Source organism: Typopeltis vanoorti, chromosome 19, assembly GCF_054136105.1.
Source record: "Typopeltis vanoorti isolate ZY-2024b chromosome 19, IOZ_Tvanoo_1.0, whole genome shotgun sequence".
Taxonomy (NCBI): Eukaryota; Metazoa; Arthropoda; class Arachnida; order Uropygi; family Thelyphonidae; genus Typopeltis; species Typopeltis vanoorti.
Genome location: NC_143567.1, coordinates 91,700,242 through 91,716,929, shown reverse-complemented (window position 1 = coordinate 91,716,929; position 16,688 = coordinate 91,700,242). Strand labels below are relative to the sequence as shown.

Here is a 16,688-nt window from a genome sequence, read left to right as displayed (position 1 = left end):
CAGACAACCTCACCACATGCTTCTTTGGCTGAATCGATCAGGGTTTTCTTCAAGGTTTCCCACTGAATCTCCAAGGTTTGGTTCCTATTCTCAAACTCTTTCATTTTTTCTTCAATAATCTTTGTGTATTTTAGTCTACAGTTCACATATGAGAGCTGCTCAACTTTTATTCGCTTTAAAACTTTCTTACATGTCATTCTTTTCAATATGAAATTCAATTTTATCCTGCTCAAGACTAAATCGTGATCACTTCCAATTTCAAATCCTCTGTTCACTCTGGTGTCCTGCACCAGGGAGAAAACATCACTATTATTATTATTATTATTATTATTATTTCGGGTGACTCCAGGAGTCCTTAGACTCTTCGAGGGAAGCCCTAAACATCTTGTCCACACAACTATGCGATTACATTCACACAGTATCTATCATACCTTGCCTTGTACTCGTTCACCATCATAGCACCCACAACAGACTCTGGCAGCTTATTCCACTCATTTACCACTCTAAAAGTAAAGAACCCAGCTCTAACACCCCTGCTAACCACACTCTTGCCCAGCTTCCATAGGTGTTCCCTAGTTCTCCCACCACCAGTCCTGATCTCAAAAATATCCTCTGAATTAATTCTATAGAATTCCTTTAGCAATTTGAATGTCTCAATCATATCTCCCCTTTTCCGCCTATCAACTAGTTTCTGCAACTCACAAATCTTCAACCTGTTCCCATATGGTTCATTCCATAGACCTGTTATCATCTTAGTCACTTGCCTCTGGATCCTCTCCACCTCCTCCCCATCAAGAAGAAACCGAGGTGACCAAATCTGAGCACAGTAGTCGAGATGAGGTCTTATCAAGGCTCGGTACAGAGGTACAATAACTTGCTTGTCTCTGCTCGTCAAGGTATTTTTCAACAACCAAGTGAGTTGATGAGCTGATTTAGCTACTTTTGCAATGTGCCCCCTAAACTTCATCTCCCTATCCATCAACACTCCCAAGTCTCTGGCCTTATCAATCTCTTGGAGTACAGTTCCACCAATGTGGTATACTGCTGCTAATCTTTTCACCCCAAAATGCATAACCTTACATTTTGTCACATTAAATTGACATCCATTCTCCTTAGCCCAGAACTCCAATCTATCTAAGTCATCCTGCAAGACTTTGACATCTTCTGCATTCACTATTGCCCTACCCAACTTTGCATCATCAGCGAACAAATGAATTGTTCCACTTAGATCCTTCCCTATATCGTTAATGAACAGATTAAACAGCAGTGGTCCAAGAACAGAACCCTGCAGCACACCACTAGTCACAGGCCATCTTTTGGACTCTACTCCTGAATAAACTACTCTTTGATATCTCTCCATCAACCAACCACCTATCCATCTCACCAACCCTATATCCATTCCCATATGTTGTAGTTTACGGATTAGTATTCCATGTGGTATCCTGTCAAACGCCATTGCCAGGTCCAGCAGTATCACTGTAAACCCGTTTCCCTTATCCAGTTCAGCCGTCACCTTGTTATAAAATTTGAGCAAGTTACTGAAGCATGATCTATCTATTAACAATGACATACTCAATGAGACTTTTCTTATTCCTTTGCTCTTCTTTCTATGTCAATTTGTGCACATTTTTATGTTTGGAACATGGTGTTAGTAATGACCAGTCCATATCCTGAGCAGAAATCTAACAGGTATTTGCCATTATTATTAGCTTTACTCTTTTCTCCAAATTTTCCCAAAATATTTTTGTATGCCTGACAATTATTTCCTACTCTGCTATTTAGATTCCCAACAAGGACCAACTTTTCATTTTTCATTGTGTCAGTAGCTTTCTCTAGAGCCTCAAAAAATTCGTCCACTTCTACCTTAGTAGAGCCTTCTGTGGGATGGGACCATAGGCACAAATAAGTCTCATTGTCCAGTTCCCCATTCTGATATTGGCCCACATCACTCTACTTGAGACTGCCTGCCATTCAAGAAACTTAGCCATAGTATTCAAAACTTTAGTGTTGAATACTATGGCTACTCCTTCTTTTCCTTGATTGTCATTTCCTGAATATAACATTTTGTATTTATTGCTCAGAAAGATCTCACCAGTTTTTGTCTTTTTTGATTCACCAATAGAGTCACCCCTATTATGTCGATCTGGTACTTATGTAATTCCTCAGCTAGCTCCATTTCTTTGCCATTCAGGCTTCTTATGTTCATAGTACCGATCTTTAACTCTGGTGATGTTGAGTTAGGGTGTGCTTTCAGATTTGTTCCAGTAGCTGACTTTTTGTTGTTCGCCCTGGTTCCCTGGCAAAAACAACGGGGGCCTTGTTTAACCGGGCGACGCCCCAGCCTGCATGAAATTTTGTCATGTTGTACCATCATTTTGTATATTGTGGTTTAAGCCAATAGGAATACAATTTGGTCTGCTAAATCCCAAATTGCCAGCCCATCCTCGTTCGTTCAGTATCCAGGTAGATACCCAATAGGGTGCACCATGAGAAGGTGAGGATTGGACATTAGATCAGAAACCTTGGTCAGTTCTCTGCATTCCTTTAAAGGCTATCTGGAGGTCTCTTATCAAAGTTATACAGCTTTGACTCTCCTAAGAATGTGCTGTACTCAGGTGTTTGTAGAATTTGTTCAGCAAAAATTGTCTTGCTTTTTGTCTTGTGATATAAGAGCAACATAATAATATAAAATTTAATAGAAAGTGCACCTTATATAAAAGTCTTTTGAAGAAAGGCTTTGTATGAAAAAAAAATTAAAAAAGAAAGACTTATTCTATAATTCAGCAGTAACAATGCAAAATATACCTAACCTTAATAAATATTAGGTACCCTTACACTGTCACATGAATTGAAAATACAGAGCTAGGATAATTGCCTTGAACTGTGGCAAAAGGGCACTTAATGCTTTACTCCTGATGGTATATCAACATATTGGTAATAAAATTATGCTCTTTTGTTTTTACAGTTTTGTCCTGATCTTAATACTCACAATGGCTTGAAATCAGTAATGGTTAGCATATGAGTTTTTATGTTAACTCCACATGCAAGTAGTCACAAATCCTATACCAGCACTTTGCCATATGTAGGTAAGTGGTTAAGGAGAAAGAAGGAATCTATTAACAAAGTTGCTTGAAACGCTAGGGTGTTATATTCATTGGGGCAAAACAATATGGAGAAAGAAAAGGAAAAGCTCTTTTAACAAACAGGTGTCTGGAATGAAGGAAGATAAAAAGTTAGTTTATGTTTGGAGTTGAACTGTGCATGGATATTGACCAGTGGTTACTCATGTTCTCACAGTTAGAGAAAAGAGGTGATGTGATAACAGTCAGTTCAGTAGCATAAGATGTCCATGAAAATACTTATAAGAAGGTATTATTATTACATGTAACTCCAAGGAATCTTAGGCTCATTGAGAAAGGCCCTAAACATTATGTTAAGAATTATCCAACATTTGTGCAGTATCTATCATACTTTGCTTTGAACTCATTCACAGTCAAGGCACCCACAACAGACTCTGGCAACCTATTCCACTCATTCACTATTCTCCAAGCAAAAACCTACTTCTAACACCCTTGTTAACTACATTCTTACTCACTTTCCATGGATGGCCCTAGTTCTCCCACCACCAAACCTGTTCTGAAAAATTTCCTCTGAATTAATCTTGTAAAAAAAACCCTCCAGTAATTTGTATGTTTCAATCATATCACCCCCTTTTCACCTATCAACCAGGTTTCTGTAACCCATAGATCTTCAACCTGTTCTTGCAAGGTTCATTACATAGATCTGCTATCTCTTGGTCACTTGCCTGGATCCTCTCCACCTCCCCCTCATCACCAAGAAACCCTGGTGCCCAGATCTGTGCTCAGTAGTCAAGATGGGGTCTTATCAAGGATCAATAACCTGCTTGTCTCTGCTCGTCAAAGTATTCTTCAGTAACCAAGTGATCTGATGAGCTGCTTTAGCCACTTTTGCTATGTGCCCCCCCCCCCCCCCCCACCTAAACTTTAACTCCCTATCCACGAACACTCCCAAGTTTCTGGCTTCGTCCATTTCCTGGAATACAGTTCCACCAATGTGGTATATAGCTGGTAATCTTTTCACCCCAAAATACATAACCTTACACTTTGTCACATTAAACTGATATCCATTCTCCTTTGCCCAGTCTGCCAATCTATCCAAATCATCTTGCAAAATTTTGACATCGTCTGTATTAACTATTGCTCTACCCAACTTTACATCATTAGCAAATAACTGAACAGTTCCTCTCAGATCCTTTCTTATATCGTTAATGAACAAATTAAACCGTAGCAATCCAAGAACAGAACCCTGCAGCACGGCACTAGTCACAGGCCTTCTTTTGGACTCTACTCCTGAATAAACTACTCTCTGATATCTCTCCATCAACAACCCTCTTTCTATCTCACCAATCCTATATCCATCCTCATGTGCTGCAGTTTACTGATAAGAATTCCATGTGGTATCCTGTCAAAGGCCTTTGCCAAGTTCAGCAGTATCACTGTAAACCCATTACCTTTATGCAACTCAGCTGTCACTGTATTATCTAATGTGAGCAAGTTACTGAGACATGACCTACCCTTCACAAAACCATGATGCCCCCCCCCCCTCATACAGAGTTTCATTTCCATCTATCCATTCCTGTATTTTGCTCTTGAACAACTTCTTCAGTACTTTGACAACTCCTGATATGCTGATCAGTCAGTAATTTGCTATATCAGTCTTGGAGTCTCCTTTATACAATGGAACTATTTTCTCCTCTTTCCACCCCCTTGAAATTAACCCAGAGCTGAGAATTAGATTAAACAGTATGGTCAAGGGCACTGATAATTCCCTTGCTGCTTCACATAAAACTCGAGCTGGTATGCCATCCAATCCCACAGCTGTATTCACATTTAGGTTCTGTAACATGCTATGCACCTCCATTTTGTTTACCTCAGTTCTCGTGTAAGCTTTTGGCTCTCTCTCGTTCCTGCAATATACCAACCTGGATGATATACTCGATATACTCTTGCAAACTGTTCCCTTGTACTATTTCGACTGATTCAGTTACCTCCCTACCATTGGCATTCATTAAAATTATTTTGCCATATACATTTTTTATTTTACTTGCAGCATATCGAAAGAACTGATTGAGATTCTCTTTAGCCTGCATTGCTAACTTCCCTTCATAATCTGCTTTTGCCTTTCTTACCATACTAGTTATCCTTGTGGCCTGTGCCTTATACTGTTCATATACCTGCAGGTCACCTTCCTCCTTAAATTCCCTCCATAACTGTTTCTTTTCTTTTTTTTTGCAGCTGCAGCTTAATGATGATATTCTTCCATTTAACTTCCACTTGATTTACTCTTCTGACTCTAGATATGCAGTCTGCCATTACCTCCCTCTAACATTCCTCCACTTCCTATGCACTGTCAACATCCAGCCCTTGCTGTTTTACACCATGGCACCGATCCAAGCAATCTCCTAAGCCTGTCATACTTACTGGCCCTGGAATTCCATATATATCCTGTCATAACTGAAAATTCCACACATTTAGCCACCTCCCAGGACAAGATCATACGATCACTCTCACCAATTGCTGGCAACCTGGTCATATTCATTATAGACAAATTCTTAGAAGTAGTTACTAGATTGAGCACTCTAGAACCCCAGTACATTCCATCACATGCTGTCTTGGGTATTTATCCCTTAGTAACAGCATAAATTCCATTTCCTTCCTCCCATGTGTCACCCATAATAATTATCTGTCCTCCACTCATTGAGTCTATTTGCCGATGCATACTATCTCCATCATCTTTTCTATCCTCTGGTCTATACAGCATCCAACTGTATATTTTGTTCTGCTGGCCTCAATCTCACACCAGATAGCCTCAAATGTGCTATTTTCACTGTCCTACAATTGAACTTCTACTCTCTTTGATTGCAGTTCATCGGCTATCATCAGTAACACTCCCCCCCCCGCACACACAATGCTTTTCTCTCTGTCCTTCCTGAACACACTGTATCCTTCACATTCTATCCCACTAACTATATCATCTTCTGTTAGCCATGTCTCACTAATGCCAATAACCTTTGACCAGGATGAGCCAACCAATGCCAAAAATTCCTCCTGCTTGTTCCGAATGCTCCTGGCATTAGTGTACATAAAGTGCAAAAGCCCCTTAGGCCCACCACTATCCTGACACTTTATTCTAACTATCCCATTCTGGTTTGTTACCAGTGGTACTAACGTAGGCATATTATACACATTCTTACACTCAACTGTCTCACTGATGTCTGCACATCCACTCAATAGGTTTCCCCCCTCACACACACCAAGCCCTAGTTTCCCTGATTCTGTACATCCAATTTCATTTCCTTCAGCAGCACTTTTTCCCATCTCTGAACACCAAATCCATTCAGATGCAAACTGTCCTTCTGGTATAAGACCTTTCGTATAATGCATAGTTTATCAGAAAATAGCTGGAGGAAGGCTGTGAAGAAAGGGGTGTGTCATATTTTAAATAGAGTGTCCTCTTCTGTATACAGTCGAGGAAAATTCTTAGGTTTTTAGGTGCATCATTCCAGATGTGATAACAATTTTCCAAGATTGGTCAGATTTGTGATTTATAGAATAGAAGCTAGATTTGAAAATCAGCCTAACAAGGAAAAAAAATCATAATTATCTATCTATATGTACCCACACACACAAAAATAAGTATCTATGTATACTTAAAATCTCTTATCTTTCTTATTCAAATCTTTCATTTTTTGGATAAAGGTGTGGTCTGATTGAGCCAATTTTTCTATTTTGCTTGTTTTGCTGACACTGTAATGTTTAATCTACCTAATGCAATTTTGCTGAACTATTTCTTTTTTATGGCAATTTATTTTAAAAAATTAACTTATAAAAAGTAAACTGTATGAATAAACACACATGTTAGAGAGTAGGGTTACTTACCAGGTTTTGGAAAACCAAATATGGGACATGGGACACTCATGTCCTGTATTTGGTTTTTCCGAATACCAGACAATTTTGGTGAGTCCGAAAATATTATAGGAACACGTTTGCTGCTGCAGTCATTAGAATTAAAAGAATGATGATGCTTTATGCCATGAAATGCCATAATTATTTCGCAAGCAAAAACTTTTATTTCCTTGCTGGTATTTAGTTTTACAAAATAAACATCAATACTTTTGGAACTGGAACTCGAAATGTTTAATTTGTGTTTCTGAGTGTTAATGTGTTGTGTAATATCCAATCATCCCCCATGTGCAACACTAAACGTTCATCTACAGATTTTGCATTCATCTTCGTCATTATGTTTTCCTTTTGCAATAAAATTCCATTCTGTCTAATAATCATCGTTAAAAATGTACTTTTGTTTTGCCATTACTAAGGGCTTAAGGAAAGAAACAAAATTTAATTTATCTTTGTATAATTAATAAAGAAAATTAATTTACCTTTAATTATGTATTTTATGTATTAACCAAATAGCGCACATTCGAAAAAGGCGAGATATTATGTTTTAATAATTATGGAAATAACATCCACGCACTGTACTGATACCGCACCGCACAATTTCCAAATAAAAACTGTTTGAAAATAAGCAAATGAAACATATCTGTACAGAATTATAAATAAAATGCTTATACTAAATAAAAAGCGACCAATGAAAGGGGCCGTCACTGCTACTGCATTTACAATTTCCTCGAATTGTCAGTTTTTTTTATGGCTTACAAATCAATTTAAATTGGATTATTCAAAAAGAATATTGAAAATTATAATTACTTAACATAATATTTATAATTTTATCTTTTTATTAAAATTCGGGACATTAGGCTGTCCCTACAAGTACAATACGTGACAGCAAAATTTGACGTAAAATACAGGACAGTCCTGTATATACGGAACGTCTGGCAAGCCTAGTTAGAGAGTAACCCTTAAAAAAAAAAAGAGCAAATTATCTGTTAAGGAAAATTAAATTGAAATTTGTATTCTAGTTCAAATTAGTGTACACAATATTTTTCAAAAATTGCTTGCTTATATTAATTTTTTTCTATTTCAGATTTTGGATTTTTGTTGTGGTTTATAGCTCAAGTATGTATAGGATCACTTTTGAATTATTCTTTATTTCTGTGCACTGCAGTGAATTCTGCTCTAACAACAAGTCTTGTAGGAGTAATGAAGAGTATTTTTCAGACAGTCGTAGGATTTTTTACCTTTGGTGGAGTAAAATTTCACCCAGTGAATATTGCAGGCCTCATACTTAATATGTATGGAGGATTATTGTATATGTATACTAAATATGAAGAATCAGAAAAACGGGAACTTCATCAAAATGTAATCAAAAACACTGATGAAAAGAAAAATTTACTCTCCAGGTTAAAACCATACGAAAACTGTTCTGGAAGTTAACGAGAATTGCGTTTCTTTCCATGAAATATTTCATGTGGATTGTGCACATTATTTAAATAGACATTTAGCAATGAAAGTTATACTATTAATTTTATACCTCGCACACTTATATATCTTCTAAAATATTGTATATTTTTAGAATATTAAAGATCTGTTGAAGTTGCACTTTGCTTCTTTTCAAAATGGACTCAGGGTCACATCAGTAAGAAATGTATCATTCCAGAGAGAGAGAGAGAGAGATGCATTCTTGTATTATTTTTTAATTCATGTTAATTTATCTTTGAAATGGTGGACTTGAAGTAGTAATAGAAAAATGATGCAATCATGAATTACCTTTATAGGAAAACATTCCATTTTACTGTACTAGACTTGGGGGGGGGGATTTATTTATTTTCTCACATTTTAATTTATGCTATTTACTTTTGGAATATTATATTATATTTTCTGAAGTTTTAAAACAGAATTATATATAGTAGAGTCCCAGTTATCCAACATAAGCTGGACCAACAGGTGGTCAGATGAAAGAAATGCAGATTGAACAGAAGTTCAATATAAGTATGAAATATTGTTTATAATACAGAAATTACAGCAAATACATGAGTATACAATATAGTTAGTGCAAAAGTTAATTTAAAGAAATTAGTGATTACAGAGAGAGAGAGAGATTGTTCACTACCAGAGTAATGAAGAAAACAAGAAGAGAAAGAGAGAATGGAAGTTTGAGAACACAGATAGAGAATTTTGTTTTAGGAAGTTTATAAGTTTATAATGCCTGCATCTCAATAGCATGACATCAGTAGTATTCACTTCCTCTTATTCTATGTAAGCCAGCACTACTTAAAAATAGTCATAATTTTTAATTATGAATCTTTTTACAATTGTTCCTCTACATTAGTATTTTATTGGTTTTGTATCATGTAATTCTGGCACTTTCAATGTGCCCGATAAGAAATTGATATATTTAAAGAAATAGTGTCAAGTATTTGAGATGAATTGTACTTACTAGATTCTAATAGTTGTAATAATTTAATGGTTCTTTGTAATTCATAATTGTTAATTACTGTGATATCTTGTTGTTCATTGTAAAATGATATTCTTCTTTTGAATATCATTTAACGAATATCATAAGACAATGAGTCAGCCATTACTAACTCCTCATTTACCACTAGTGAAACAAATATGTATGCTCACCAAGGAGGTTGATGGGTGATTGACAGTTGACAGAGAGAGCGTTTGTTCAGTACCCAGGTAATGAAGAAAACAAGAAGAGAGAGAATGGAAGTTTGAGAACACAGATCAGAGAATTTTGTTTTTGGAAGTGTATAAGAAATTTGACAGAATAAATTAATAGAAGATTCTGAATAGGAATCATAGCAAGGTGAATTCTTTAACTTGAAGAGTTGAGACTGTCAACAAGTGAATAGTAAATAAAAGGAGATGAAGAAATGCAAAATGGAAAGTTTCATCTTCTGTCTTGAGGATGCATGTGATATTTATTTTATTGGAAACAAGTAATGTAATTTATAGAAATCTGAAACTGTAAAGTGACTTTAATGATGAGCTCTACTCTAACAATTTTGTTTATAAGGTAGTAAAGAAAACTGTTTTTTTTTCTCTGGTAAGGAATTTGTGCATTTTGTAATTGTATTGCCTGAGGTAAGAATATTTATACTCCAGTGAAACAGTGAGGATGAATGGAACAATATATGCTAAATAAGAAAACACTGTATAGTCCCAGAAGTTAAGAAGTGTTTTATATTTTGAGAAAAGGGCTGATAAAGAACTGACTGTAATGAACATTGTTTGTAGGATGTGAAAAACAACGTTCATTATAGTCGACTGATCAAGTACTATATGTTAAACAAACCAATAAGAGTCAGAGAGAATGAATTTATTCTTTAAATTCATTTAAAGTATAGTTTCTATTTAAAAGGCTTTGGATCCAAATAGTTTTGGAGTTATTAATTTAATTATATTAAATATGTATATAGTTTTAATTTCACTAAATATATATTTATTTATTTGGTCTTGAGTCAATCATTTTCTGCATTCTAAAAATAATAAAGTTAAGTCATTACACCAATTGAATTGAACTCTTGTATATTTACCTAACACTTAGTTTAAAAAACAAGAGAGATTAACATAATTGGCACAGCCGACATGATTATTAACACTGCCTTCAGACCCATGACCTCTTCACTAGAACTCATTTTCCCTGTTTTGTCTAGGACAAAAGCACAGCACAGTCCCAGTGTTGTTTTCCTTCATCCTCATTCATCATAGCAATTATGTCATGGTCAGTCAATTCTTGTTGCTTATCTTTCTGCATCCATTCCTGTATGTCATCGTCATTTGCTTTCTCACATCCTGAAATTTCTTTTAACAAAGTTAGCAGATTATCACATTTTCAGCCATTTCTTATTCATTTTTCTTTATTAAATAACATCTTTAAAGTTCACTTTCTTCAGCATATCTATCATACCATTTTTAAACCATAGTTAAAAACTTAAGATATTTTTTCTTTAATGCTTCAAGCATGTTCTGGTCCAGTGGTATGAATGTAGTCCAAATGCACATGCATTGTAACATTGTAAATAATATCTGACATGAGAGATGGCATCGAATGTTAAGTGACAGTCAGGTAATTTGGGACTCTGCTGTAATTATAAATTATCCATTACTAGTACCTTCATTTTTACTTTACTATATTTCTGTGAAAGAACATGAAAAGCCTGCATAGGCTATAAGTAAATAAATATGCTGTTTCTGGATTGATCAGATTTCATGGATGTATCAAGTAATGTTAACTGTCTTTTATGAACTAGTCATTGCAATGATTAAGCAAAGTGATGTTGTATTTTTCTTTGAAATAAAATATTTTTGCATCTGTTATAATGTCTGATATAAATTATATAAACCAGTGATAAAAGAAATTAACACTGAACTTTCATAGTTAATTCACAAATCTGTTATGTAGTGAAAAATACTTATATTCATCTCAAAAAACAAATAATTTCGGCGGGATAGGAAGGATAAATGGGATGGTGGAGTATTATTTATAAGTGATGAGTTGTGTCTCTCAAAGTAGAGGATTTGAGGGAAAGAAGAAAGTGACCGATAGTTTTGAAAATATGTTGTGTTAGATGTTGTTATAGGGCGGGAACAAGAGGGTAATGAGTAAGAAGTGTTCAGGTAGGTAAGTTTGGCAAATGCAGAGCAAGTGATCATTATGGTATATTTTAACAATAGTAGTATAAATTGAATGGAAGAAACAACATTCAGTAGTAAGGGAATGGAATTTCTAAAGTTCTTGAGAGATAAATGAGGATTAAGTGCTTTGGATTTGATCTTAGCATGAGAGGATCTGATTGTAACTGATGCTATCTTTGCCCTTGGTTGGTGGGAGTGAACTATGTAGTCTTGACTTGAGGATAAACAGACACGGAGAAAGGAATTTGTGGAATTATAAGGCAGGTGACTATAATAATTTTAGAAATTCCACACATTTAACCATCTCCCAGGTCAAGATCAATCTCATTAATTGGTGACAATCTGGTCATCTTGGTTACAGACAAAGCCTCTGATACAGTTGCTAGATCTAGCACTCTCAAACTCCAAGTACTTTCTATCACATACTGCCCAGGTAATTATTCCTTAGCAACTGCATAAACTTCATTTTCTTCTCTCGTGTCCTTTCCAGTCTGTGTTCTGATAGTCGAAGTCCTCCATAATAATTGCTCTCCCTCCACTTGGAATTTATTGCATACCATCCACATTATCTTTTACGTCCGCCTGATCTATAGCAACAACTGCATATTTTGTCTAGTTGGCCTCTATCTCACACTAGATGGCCTCAAATGCACTATTTTCACTGAAATGAAAGGAAACAGTTTCTTGCCTATCCACCAAGACGTTTCCTTCCATACCTCACAAAGATTGAACTGGAGGAGTGCAATACAAATGAACAACCAGAACTTCAACCTATGCGAGTCATGGTGGAGAGTATTGGCTTCAACATACCTCCAATCTTCAAATTCCCATTTCAAATCCAACATCTCGTCTGGAGGGCTTCAATCTCTTTAAATCAGATCAGAACAGGACATGGGAGATGTAAGCATCTCTTGCATAAATGGAAGCAGTCCGATACTCCAAACTGTGAATGCAGAAGCAGGATCCAAGCTATCAATCACATTGTGCTTGAGTGCTCTATCTACTCATTCTCAGGCACTAAAGAGGGCTTTTTTAAACTGACCCCAGAATCTCTGGAGTGGATCTGGGATTTAAGGATTAAGCTTTATCTCCTGATTCTTAATTTTTAATGTTTAATCATTTCACCCTACTATACCCCTTTTAAAATGATTTTTGCAATTTTTTTTATGTTGTTTTATGTAATATGTATGCAATATCCTGAGACCTGTACATCATACGCTAAGTAAATAACTGAACTCTAGCTGAACTTCCCTTTTTTTTTTTTTGACTGCAGTTCATCAGCTAGCATCAACAATATCCTTTTCCCCTCTATTTTTTTTCTCTCTCTATCCTAAAATACTATACCCTTCACATTTTATCTCACTAACTATATCATCTTCTGTTAGCCATGTCCACTAATGCCAATAACTTTTTGGCCAAGAGGGACTAACCAATGCCTAAAACTGTTTTGAATGCTCCCACAGCTCTCCTTATGCTTTATATTAACTATCCAATTCTGGTTTGTTACCACTAGTTCTAACTCAAGTTTCTCTGGTTTTGCACCACCAATCTCACTTCATTCAACAACTCTTTTTCCAGACTCATACCAAATCCATTCAACAAACCATCCACCTAGTTTAAGTCCACACATCCACAAAGCTCACATCATTCTTCCTACACAATCTTATTTGCGATCATGGCCCTCCTTCTCAACTCACTTTGGTGCCCTTATGTCATACCATGGCAATAGCCTCAATATCTTAATTCTCTCACTCTAATCTGTTGCTACTTTCAGTCTGCCCTTCTGTAACCTAATAGCCTTACTAACATTTTACTCTGCAACTTGGGAAGCATGATTTTATCAAACTCTCATCAAGCACACCTCTTATCATGAAGGAATCATCTCATACAAACAGGGCCGTACTTGCACTTTTCCTGAGGCAGGTGGATGGGGCACCCTCCCTCATTGTTTGGTGCCCTTAAATTGGCCCCTGAATTTTTCAGGACCCTCCCCCCTTTCCCCTGCTAGAGCCTCGTGTGCCTGTGCATAAGTAAGGCCCTGCATACAAGACTCTCCTTACTTTTCCTTCCTCATTTAGTTGAGCATTCCTCTCTCTTTTCTCACACCTTTCTTTCTGTTCTCAGCTATACTATTGACCAGATGTTTCTGCATTCACTAAAGCTCACACTTTGTCCTGTGAAGAACTCAGGAAAAAACTGACTAAGGGTGTGGTTAGAGAGTGGGTGAGAGTCAGGTTCTTCTCATAGCAAGAAGTGTGTATGTGGAATGGATTACCATTGGATGTGAGCATGTATTCAGTTAACTTATTCAAAGAGAGAGAGAGAGATATATGATGTTAGGTTAGGCCAGATATTAGGCATGAACGATTAAAAATTGACACAACCTCAATGAGTTAACAACTTTAGCCTTCACTATCTGATGAAGCCATACTAATAAATCATATTTTACCCTTGGATAGGCTTATGTGTTCGTCAGACATGTTATAATAGGTTTCACGATATGATAAGAACACAGATAGTTAAGAAAATAACTATTAACTTAAAAGCTAATATTTTGCTGGTATTATATCCAGCATCTTCAGAGCACACAACACAAAGTTTGTTACAAATGCAAGACAACCACAATCGGGTGTGGTGTAACAGTGGGGCTAGCATAAGTGATTGCAGCGTGCAACACAAGACTAAAGCCCTTTTTTTGTGTTGCACAAAAAAAAAATTCAAAACTTGAATTTTTTTTTTTTTTTTTTTTAACCTAGATGGCACCATATTAGGGCTTTAGTCTTGTGTTGCACGCTGCAATCACTTATGCTAGCCCCACTGTTACACCACACCGGATTGTGGTTGTCTTGCATTTGTAACAAATTTTGTGTTGTGTGCTCTGAAGATGCTGGATATAATACCAGCGAAATATTAGCTTTTAAGTTAATAAATAGTTATTTTCTTAACCATCTGTGTTCTTATCATACCGTGAAACCAATTACAACATATTTTACCCTAGCATGAGCAAACAAAAGTCTAGCTAATAAAAGATATATTTCCCACTGATAAGAACTTCGGTAAAAGTTGAAACCAATGGGGAACTCTAAATAAATTATATGATGCTATATATGTCCTACAGAGCAAGTGTACTTTGCATTATGGGATACCAAGGGCATTCCATAACGATGTCTTGGTATGATGATGTCTGCTGATCTCCATAGCTTAGTTGCGAAGTTACTTCATATGCATAAACTTTTGTCTGCTTACACTAGCATAAAATATGGATGAAAACAGGAATGTAATTTTTTATCAAGTATAATTTTAGTTTTGGTAGTGATATATTTAGAATTGTCCCAAATTTCTTTAGTGATATCTTTGGAGTGGACAAGATCCAAAAGCATATAAGGAATTTCAAATAGGAAGTGCTTATAATTTTGAGCAGACTAAAAATTAATACCACAACAAAAAATCACATTTGTAAAATTAAAACAGAATTTAACTGGAAATGTACATCAGCAACAACCTAAAGAACATTGAAAGATTTAGATGAATGAAGCATGTACTAACATGTTCACAAAGATAGAAAAAAAAATTAGTGAACTTACCTCCACATAGCCTTTATAGGAATGCGCAGAACCGACTAGGGCTTCTGACATAATGTCCAATCCTCACCTTCTTGTGGTGCACCCTGTTGAGTATCTACCTGGATACTGAACGAATGAGGATGGGCTGGCAATTTGGGATTTAGCCAAATTGCCAGCACATGTGGCTGGAGCACCACCTGGTTAAACAAGGCCCCTGTTGTTTTCGCCATGGAACCAGGGTGAACAGCAAAAAGTCAGCTACTGGAACAAATCTGAAAAAACACCCGAAATCAACATCACCAGAGTTAAAGATTGGTACTATCAACATAAGAAGCCTGAATGGCAAAGAAATGAAGCCAGTTGAAGAATTAGATGAGTACCAGATCGACATAATAGGTGTGACTGAAACAAAAAAGACAAAAACTGTTGAGATCTTTCTGAGCAATAAATTAAAAAAAAAAAAAAATAAATTTTAGCCTATTTTTTCTACCCACTACTGGGTGAAGGCCTTTCCCATTGTGGGAGGTTTTAGGTCTACTGCTCCCATGGTGATCCAATCCATATTGGGAGAGGACATAACAAACATCCATGCCTACGTGGGATTCGAACCCAGAGCCTGTTGGCTGGGAAGCGGATATGCTAACCACTCGGCCAGCCAGGCCGGCAATAAATACAAAATGTTATATTCAGGAAATGACAATCAAGGAATTCAATAGTATTCAATACAAAATACAAGGCTAATCTTCTTGAATGGTAGCCAGTCTCAAGTAGAGTGATGTCAACAAATATCAGAATGGGAAAGTTGACAATGAGACTTATTTGTGCCTATGGTCCCACAGAAGGTTCTACTAAGGTAGAAGTGGAGGAATTTTTTGATGCTTTAGAAAAAACAACTGACACAATGAAAAGTTGGTCCTTGTTGGGGATCTAAATAGCACAGTAGGAAATGATTGTCAGACATACAAAAATATTTGGGAAAATTTGGAGAAAACAGCAAAGCTAATAATAATGGCAAATACCTGTTGGATTTCTGCTCAGGACATGGACTGGTTATTACTAACACCATGTTCCAACATGAAAATATGCACAAATTCACATGGAGAGAAGAGGCAAGGAATAAGAAAAGTCTCATTGACTATGTTATCGTTGATAGTGATGTTTTCTCCCTGGAACAGGACACCAGAGTGTACAGAGGATTTGAAATTGGAAGCAATCACTATTTAGTCTTGAGCAGGATAAAATTGAATTTCATATTGAAAAGAAGAACATGTAAGAATATTTTAAAGCTAATAAAAGTTGAGCAGCTCTCAGATGTGCACTGTAGACTGAAATACACAAACATTATTGAAGAAAAAATGAAAAAGTTTGAGAACAGGAACCAAACTTTGGAGATTCGGTGGCAAGCCTTGAAGAAAACCTTGATTGATTCAGCCAGAGAGGTTATCTGCAAGAAGAGAAAAATCAGAACTCCATGGTGGACACAGGAAGTTAAAGAGGC

The 16,688-nt window shown here is 36.2% G+C and overlaps 1 protein-coding gene across 3 annotated transcripts in view; it reads left to right on the top strand.

Moving 5' to 3' along the window:
- The window catches only part of LOC150096339 (uncharacterized), a 110,396-nt gene extending 101,595 nt beyond the window's left edge, over positions 1-8,801 (top strand). For all 3 annotated transcript variants that reach the window (XM_090409401.1, XM_090409403.1, XM_090409402.1), the window contains exon 6: positions 8,068-8,801. In XM_090409401.1, coding sequence (XP_090265527.1) covers positions 8,068-8,417 — 350 coding nt within the window. In that variant the 3' untranslated portion in view covers positions 8,418-8,801. The remainder of the gene's footprint in view (positions 1-8,067) is intronic.
- Positions 8,802-16,688: the final 7,887 nt, after the last annotated feature.